This window comes from Coturnix japonica, chromosome Z (assembly GCF_001577835.2).
Source record: "Coturnix japonica isolate 7356 chromosome Z, Coturnix japonica 2.1, whole genome shotgun sequence".
NCBI classification, from domain to species: Eukaryota; Metazoa; Chordata; class Aves; order Galliformes; family Phasianidae; genus Coturnix; species Coturnix japonica.
The window spans coordinates 40580500-40589919 of NC_029547.1; the positions used below are offsets into that span (position 1 = coordinate 40580500).

General features: G+C 38.4%; 1 protein-coding gene across 1 annotated transcript in view; it reads right to left on the reverse strand.

Annotated features, from left to right (window-relative positions):
• Positions 1-9420, reverse strand: part of SLC27A6 (solute carrier family 27 member 6) — a 45199-nt gene that overhangs the window by 15922 nt on the left and 19857 nt on the right. Inside the window, 2 exon segments of the mRNA XM_032441501.1 lie at positions 8631-8755; positions 9163-9321. Of these exon segments, the coding sequence (XP_032297392.1) occupies positions 8631-8755; positions 9163-9321 (284 nt within the window).

Consider the following 9420-nt stretch of genomic DNA (forward strand, 5'->3'; position numbering starts at 1 on the left):
CGGGCTGCCAGAGCGCACTGCTGGCTCATTGTTAAAGTTTCTCATCTATCAGGAACCCTAGGTCTTTTCAGCCGAGCGTGCTATCAAGGACCACTCCTCCCGTCCTGTACAGGTGCCTGGGCTTCTCCGGCCCCAAGTCAAACCTTGCACTTTGCAGTGTTGAAACCTCATTACGGTTTCACCCGAGCCCGCTTTCCAGCTTCAAGGTCCCCTCTGATGGCATCCTTCCTCCACCGTATCGAGCACCAACTATCAGCTTGGTGTACATCAGCACAACTTGCTGAGTGTGCCATCTCCATTCCCTCATCTGATGTCCCACATTAATAAAGATGTTAAAGAGCACCGGTCCCAAGACAGACCCTTGAAGGCGCCTGTGTTACCTCGACCCAGCGGCCCTCGCACCTGGCACATAGAACCCATTGACCACCAACCCTCTGCCCTGCGGCCTTATCAACCAATTGCTTATCCATCTAGTTGTCACCCATCAAATCCACCTCCCTCCAATTTGGAATGAGGATGTGAGGGGACCATAGTTCAAAGGCCTTGCTCAGGTCCAGGTAAATGAACAGCAGTTGCCTTCCCTTCAATTGCCCAACCACGCTTGTCACTGCTATGCATAACAGAGGCCACAGAGATTAGTTTTAAGCAATGACCTTCCCTTGGGTGAAGCATGCCTGGCTGTCTCGGATCAGCTCTCGTTCTTAACTGTGATCAAGCATGTTGTCCCAGGAGGATCTGTTCATAATCTTTCCCAGGCACAGAGGTGAGACTCAACCGGCCTGTAGTTCCCGGTCCTCCCTGCTCCCTTCTTGTATATGGAGTGACGTGACCTTCCTTCCAATCATCCGGACCTCACCTCACAGCCACGACTTCCAAATATGAATGGAGAGGCTCAGCAACCACCTCACCAGCTCCTTCAGGACCGCTGGGATGCACTGCCATCTGGCCCCATAAGACTTATACTCATTCAGATCTAAAGGAGGCACTCTCGACTGACTCACCCTTACAGTGGGAGGGATTTTCCTCCTTTGGTCCCACATAGAGGTATGGGGTGCAAGGACCTTATGGCGACCGTGAAAAAGCACTAGATCCTGGCCACCAGTGAAAACCGAGGTGAAGAACGCATTCATGCACTCAGCTTTCTCTTCATATGTTGAAGCATTTCTCCTTTTAAATTTACCAGAGTAGGTACGCCTGTTTTGGCCTGTCTCTTCTGGCCAATGTACCTGTAGAAGGTTTTCTTATTGTTTTTCACGTTCCTCGCCAAGTTCAGTTCTGCCTGCGCCTTGGCTTTCCTGATCCCATGTCTGCAAGTTCGGACGGCATCCCTGTATTCTTCCCGGGTGACCCGGGACCTCACACAATTTCTACCACATTTGAATGGCATTTCATCAACGAGCTTCACACCACTAGAGGACACAGAGGTGTAAGATTAGGAGGTATTTCAAGGAGTCACTCAGTGCTCATCTTTGTAGGGAGATAAACTCTGCAACCACTAACCACTGAACAAGCTGCAGCTAGTCAGCCAGATACAGTGCCAGAGCTGGTACACAGTAATTGCATGCATATTCCTGCTCCAGGATGGACTAGGTGATCTTTCAAGGTCCCTTCCAAATCTCTAAAATTCTGTGATTCTGCTGCAAAAGTGGAATACCTAGTTAACACTTCCTTCACTAAGAGATGAACTTCCCCAATTGTTCTTACCTTACATCCAAACTTTTCTTTGGTGCATTCAGTCAAGATCTTTGAACCACATACAAAATAGCTGCATACATTTTAAATTAGCTCCTTTACACACTATTTCTCCATTCTGACTGCTTGTTTCATTTGTACAGTGATTAATTGACAAGTCAAGAACTGCCTTGTTATATTAAATACCACATAGCTAGGATTCTTCACCTGCCAGTCTTTTCCTCCTTAAGTGTTCTTTGTAAACTATGTGGACTATTTACATAACTGAGTGGCTGATTAAAAAAAAACTTTTAAAGGGCCATCAACTGCTTATTAATTGGGTGTGGAAAGTACTCATGACTGCAGATATATAAAAACATACCTAGCAAACGCATTAGAAAAATCCAAGAAGAAACGTTTATTGTCCTACTTTTACCATCTGTGCAGCAGGACAGCTAACTGAAGAGGAGCAAAGGCAGCCTAAAATGTTTCCTGTACTACGTGCTCGATGAAACTATAAGCAGTACAGGGCCTGAGAAATGGAAAAAAAAATAAAAAAATTAAATATATAAACTGACAACACAGGACTTACAGAATGTACATTCACTGGTTATCTGTTGAACCATCAGCCCTGTTAAGAAGAAACAATCAAATGAGAGTTATTCTAATGCTGTTATATTTACTCATGTACTAAGTTCTTCGCGATATATGCTTACATTCACTTCGTACTACCTCATTATAAACTGCAATGGGATTTTTAAGCAGCATACATAATCAAATCTATAAAATAAATAAAACTTGATAGCTTTTGAACAGAGGTACCAGAAGGAATTCTAGGAAGAGGATACATCCATTCAGTTCAGGAATTTGTTGTTTGCTATTTAGTTTAGCTCAGTCTCACACTTCCATTAATTAATATCTTGATATTCAAATAAAGGTATGTCCAACCTGTGGCCCATGGGCTGCATGTGGCCCTGCACAACTAGTAATGCAGCAGCAACTTATTGTAAACGTGCAACATTATTATGTGTTTTTTAGCAATATTTTGGGGACAGGGACACCTACAACTCAGTGCCCCATACAGCCCAACTTTGAATGTCTTCAGGGACAGAGCATCCACCATTTCTCCTGGGCAACCCATTCCAATGTTTCTGTACCCTCATCATATAAATCTTCTTCCTTTTATATTCAATCTAAATCTTCCTTATTTTAGTTTGAAAACATTTCTTCTTATATTATTGTAACAGACCCTGATTAAGAGTCTGTCCCCTTCCTTCTTATAGCTCCCCTTTAAGTACTGAAAGACCACTCTCAGGTCTCCCTGAAGCCTTTTCTCCTTCAGAATAAACAACCCAAGCTCTCTCAGTCTGACTTCATAGGACAGTTCAAAGCAGAGGGGCAGGCACACCTCCCTCAACCTACTGGCCACATTTCTTTTGATGCAGCCCAGGATACAGTCAGCTTTCTGGGCTGAGGGGGCACTTGGTATTCCAATGCTGCAGCAGAATATGCACGAAGTTACTGCATACCAGCTGTAGCACTGAATCTGTCTGACTAGCTGCAGCTTGTTAGAGGTTGCAGAGTTTATCTCTCAGCAAAGGTGTGCACTAGGACACTTCTTGAAATCCATCCTACCCAGCCCCATAACTCTATGTAATTAGCTGATTAAATGCCATTCAAAGTACATAGTGCTTGTGAAGACAAGCATTCCTTGTTATTAAACTGATATACAGTTGCTCTTATTTACCCAATAAGCTTCAACTTACGTTATTTTGTAAAATAATTTACTAAATTTACATGTTCACTGTGGAAGAAATATCCAGAATACTACTATAGTGCTTACAAATTCTGTACTTTTCTCAAAAAGCTCTCAAGAAGTAGAAAATAATTCACAATATGTTTTTAATTAGTTTAGTGACAGTGATTCTGCTGTTTCAATCATGTGGGGCAATTTGAGAATCAGTTTCAAAATTGCATAAAAAGTCATCAATTTATTGTATTTTTGCAACTCCATTTTCAGTCACCATATACGCATCACCTGCAAATTTTCAAATGGAATGCATGCAGTTGCCACCAGATATCCAGCTCAAACACAGTTTGATCACATTTCCTCACTAGACTTTTCTTTTACTAAGACCTATCTTATCAGAGAAAAAATTCCTTTGCTTCACACCTTATTCATGTCATCACTTTTTGTCAGTACATACATTTGTGTACAATTATTTTCTAGGAAGAAACACATAGAGAGTATAATTAAATCAAGAATCTCTGACAAGCACCTTGAGAACTCACTAAGAGTTCTCAGCCATCCAGACACCAACGTATTATTTACACAAAAACAAGGTCAAATATCCCACCAGCTTTATGGATTTGTTGCCCTCCTTGATGTTCTAATAAAAACATACTTTTAAAAAGTTTTGTTGCTGGTATACATTCCTCTTCAGTCAATGGGCAAGAAATTCTGTAAATATGCAGCTTCCCCTTATAAAATTGTGAATGTGATGTCTAGCCTTCAGTATCAGGACATCAGAAACAGCATGGTCAGCAGGATGAAGAAAGTGACTGTCCCCTCGCACTGATGAGACTGCAGTTTGAATACTTTATTTGGCTTTGGAGCCCTGGATACAAGGACACTGAGTTTCTGTCACATCTTCAAAGAAGGGCAACAAAGCTGGTGAAAGGACAGAAAACAAGATAAATGAGGACTGCTGAAAGAACTGGGGTTGTTTAGACTGAAGAGTGGGCTTCAAGGAGACCTCACTGTTCTTTACAATTGCCTGAATGGTTAAGTGAGGAGGATGATAGTCACTTTTCTCAGGTAACAAGTGAAAGGATGCAAAGAAATGGCACCAGAGAAGGTATAAATTGGGTATCAGTAAGAATTTTCTTCATGGAGACAGTTGTCAAGCATTGGAAAAGGCTGACCAGTGACTGTGTGGAGCCTCCACCCTTTGAGATATTTAAGAGACATGTGAATGCAGAAAAAGGGGACATGGTTTAGCAGTGGGACCAAAGAACTTAGGTTGGTGGCTGAACTTGAAGGTCTTTCCCAACTTAAATGATTCTAACAATTTCTGAATGACATCAATAGTTAGACCTAAAAGATGAATGTCTAAGGAAACAAGCTGTAAAGAAAAGAATTCACCAAAATACTGGACCTCTTAAAAACTCCATTAGTCTGAGTCACCATATTAGAACCACCAGCTGGTATCTCAACTAGACTTCAGTGCTTGGGTGGGGAGAACCAGTGCTTCCGAAGGCAAACAGAACTACAGGCACAAAACAGAGGGCTTTCAGGAAGAAAAGCAGAAAATCTTTACGCTTACTGATGAGAACCAAAAGCCAGATATACAGTCATCCTGCGGGCAGGTTCCAAGAGAAGTAGGCCAGTACATTTAAACAACAGAAGGCAGTAGCCAAAAAGGTCAGAATTATAAACTGTTTTTAAACCCCATTTAAAAATAATGCTGTTGTAGACATGACAGTTTAAAACTTAAAGTTTGTTATGATATACAGTTTATGTTTTATTAGATCAATTGATATAAACTTGAGGCAAAAACAAAAGCCTCCAAATCCTGTCTCTAAGCTTCTTCATCTGAACATTCCACTTTCTCTAGCTATATAAAGCTTTACTAACTTGTACAAATATTGGTTCACTTCTTCTTTCAAGCACTGTTAATACTAGTAAATAAGTAACAACTTGGATTAAGAATGCTGTCTGCTTATGACATGTGTAAGTGCTCAAGGATTTTTAAATATACGCAGGTTACTAGAAAAATAAATAAGTGCAGTGACCCTCTGTTACAGTAAAATTGAAGTGATAGAGTACTCAGAATATTCAGATAGAAGGCAGAGATATGGTTGTCTGTAACTGTGATATATTACTGGTTTGGGATATTTACTAAAATGTTTATGCTGAAATCCTACAAGGAGCTTCACAGACTTCCATTCCGCAAGTTAACAACAAGAGTAAGAACAGTTTCTAGTACTGAACATAAGCTGAACAAAACTGTAATTCTATTAGGGAATAAATTAGAGTAAATCTTGTGTTGTAGAGAATTGCCTTCTGACTTTTTTCCTCTTCTATCTGATATCAGTCAAAATTGCTGCATTCAAAGAAGCTTGTGTCCAGGTGGATGACAGTGTTATCCAACCAACATAAGCACTGTTCTTACACCCCTCCTCACAACACTTGAGCAATAGCAGGGAACTAATTGACTACTGTTTGCTGAACCCAGCAGCATCAGCTTCCTTGTCTTCCTCTCTTAAAGTACTATTGTTCTAATGTAGCAGAATTTAAATAAAATAAATCCTTAAGCATCTTTTCTAAAGTCAATTCAGCACTTAATCCTATCCAAAGAAAACCTTGGTCAAACTGGTAGTAGAGATTGGCTTGCTTCGGCTTAACAAAATTAAGTCTGAAAGCTCATATACACAATCTTACAAATTAAAGGTAATCCTAAGGTAATGCTACTGATGCCAAAGGATAACACTGACTCAATACCAAATGGAAATAAAACAGGACAGATCTTAAAAATTCTTATGAACAGTAATTTGTTGAACTGTGAAACAGATTGAATACAAGTAGAAGTGAACTCTAGGTTCTAACTCAGAGCTTACTAGGTTCATTCAAGGACTATAAATGAAATAATTCACATCACGATGTACAACAGCTTAAGACACTAAAAAAAAGGACAAAATAATCAAGAAGACTGACTTTACTTTACATTGGTAAACTATTTCAAGCATGAAAGAAATGCTGTGTTACCATTCCTATCTCTCCAAAAGCTTCAGGTCTCACTATGTTAAATCATTACTCTAAACTGGAAGGAGATTTATTATGTTGACCCTCTCCCACCCTTGAGGAAAAAAATATCCACAGATTAATATAAAAGTCCTTCTAAGATCTTTGCTTAAAGATGAAATAGGGAGCTATACTGAGTCAGACTTTCTTATTTGTTAGAGCACTGTAACTAGGGATGTTAAGCAATATCAAGCAGCAGGACAAAGTTACTAATGTGCTGAATATCTTCTTGCACAGGAGAAGTCATGTCAATATATCAGATAAATCTACATTTTCTATTATACTGCCTGTTATAGTTTCTGTATGACCAAACAGAATAGCAAAATAGTTGGGAAGAAAAAGGCATGACAATTACTCACTTAAGAGTCCAGAAGAAGTTGTAAGCATAACGTAATGCAAGGCTGTTGTGCTTTTACTTAGAGAAAAAGGACTTTCTTTTCTAACAAATAATCTTTGAGGACAACAGGTTACTAAAACAAACTGAATGCCAAACAGGTTTCGGAAAAAAATCTACTGAAACAAGTCTTCAGGAGCAACTGCAAATGTGAGAAGCAGATAGATCAGAGAAGGGAGACCTCACAAGGACAGCTAAACTAAGAATCTAGGTGCTACCACAAAGACTTGTCAAAAGTTCTGTCCAAAACCCTTGACATAAGAAGTATCAGAGAGCAGTGGACTCCAACTGCAGACATACAACATTTATTTCATATTTAACATTATAGACGAAAATGAAGCACTTAAGAGAATTGCTGTGGTTTTAATATATGCTTATTAGAAGATTGTTATGAGTATTCGAACCTTGAGAACAATTCACAGAACTTAGCATTTATATTAGCCAGACCTTTTTCATGATATCATTTAAAATGATATTATAATTATTTACAAATGCAGAAGAAAAATGTTCAAACAGGTAACAGCAGCATTATATTCAACTTCTGTACATTTTCACTACTCTTTTTGCATTCTCCTAAACACCTTTTTAATTTAAAAGAGGACACCATTCCATATGCCTAGTATAGGTACTTCCCAGAAGTTACTTGCTTTATTTATTATTCAGAATAAGCTGTTTGTGGTCATAATTTACTATTCAAAAACATTTCACCAGAGAAGACCATCTACATTGAAAAATTCAGCATTTATTACTGAAACAAAATAGGACAACCTGCAGCTTCTAAATGAATAGAACAGTGGTTTCCATTATTAGGAAGATAGATTTTAGTTAATAGTGAACTCTGAATATTTGTTTCATATTTATTTTGACTCACACAGGAGTTTGATAAGAAACAAGTTATTTTCTTTATCCATTCTGTCTGTATTACTCTATAATAAATCTTGAATTAATGCCAACATCTTCTGCACTTAACTTAGCCTAAATCTTTGCCCCTCTCTAACATCGAGGAGTAGATATAGGAAGATACAATAAAATAGTTAGACCAAGAGTTAATTCAATTAACTGGAGTCAGCTCTATGTGATATTTACAATAGGTTCAGCACACACTGCGCTCAATAACCTGCAGAAAGAACATCACACTGCTGAGTACCAAGGGAAAAGATGTATTTTCAAGTTAGGATTTACACAGTGTAAAGGAGGAATGTCACTTTAATGAAATTTGTACTGTTGTCTGAAATACCTTTTAGATGGAACAAAAGACAGTCTTCCTTTTAGTTTTGTTCAGACTAAACCACTTCAAAATTTTAAAATACAGTCTATATGGTCTAAATATGAGGAAACCCAACAAACCAAAACAGCAATGAAACAGAACCTGCAAGTGTTTTAGACTTCTAAACCACTTACATGCCAAAAAACAAAGATTTGAATATCCCGAAAGGGTATTTAACAGTAATCCAGGTTCTCTGAAATTAGTTTGTAGATCTTTAATATCTGTTCACTAAATGACATTGCCTCAATTTTTATTCTCTAACTCCTTTCTCTTAATACCTTAACATATTCACAATTCAAACAATTTGTTTTGTTTGTTGTTTTTTTACATTCTACAAATCACCACATATTTCAGGAATCTTGTGCAAGATGAAGGGCAGAGGAACAGGCTGAATACACCTTTACTTCCTTCCCTCCTTCCTGCACAGCCAGTGTAAGAACAATAAGCATACAAGCTGCTTACAGATGAATAGCTGTCATCTCTGTTCCACTTACCACTGGTTGGCTGCAAAGGTAGCGGCAAAGTTCTCCAATGTACTGGATGACAGTCACGTTGTACTTTTTGCAGTCACTCCAGAACTGACTAGCTGAGAACTTCTTTCTTAAGACACACGTTGCACCTTAATGGAAATAACAGAAAAAGAAATCTATTTTTTTCTCTGAGTGGCAGCTTATCTAGCTCTGTTTGTATCTGCCATTCTTCTTAAGTTCACCAAAGTACATTTTATTTATAGTGCAGTGTACAGCACTCAGTGTACACATGCTAATGTTTCTTTTTAACAAAATACAAAAAAGTAACATTTTTGACCCAAATAACTACATAATCCTAGTCCAGAAATGGCTGGCAAAAGAGGTCCTCCTTGCTCCTACACAACCCTCCTATATCCTCAAAATGCAAAACAATAGAGCTCTTCAGAAAAGAATATTCATTGGCTTAGTTTCTCTCAAAGCAGTGAACCAAATCCAGATTTGTTTAAACATATTTTTATAATAATTAGTTCTATATTAAAAATTAAATAAATCCTACCTAATTCAATGCATCCACCAATACCAAGAAGAGATGCTGCACTGTGATAAAGAGGCAGAGTAATATAAATGATGTCTTCTGAAGTAGCACCAAAAGCCCAGAGTCCAGCAGCTCCTTTAAGAACTTGCATGTGACTTATGACTGCAGCCTTTGGAAGACCTTTTAATGAAAACACAAAACTCTGCATAAAGCTTACCTTCAAGAGAAGCCATTTTTTAATTCTAAAGTGAGATCTTTAAAATCATAACTATATCAGTA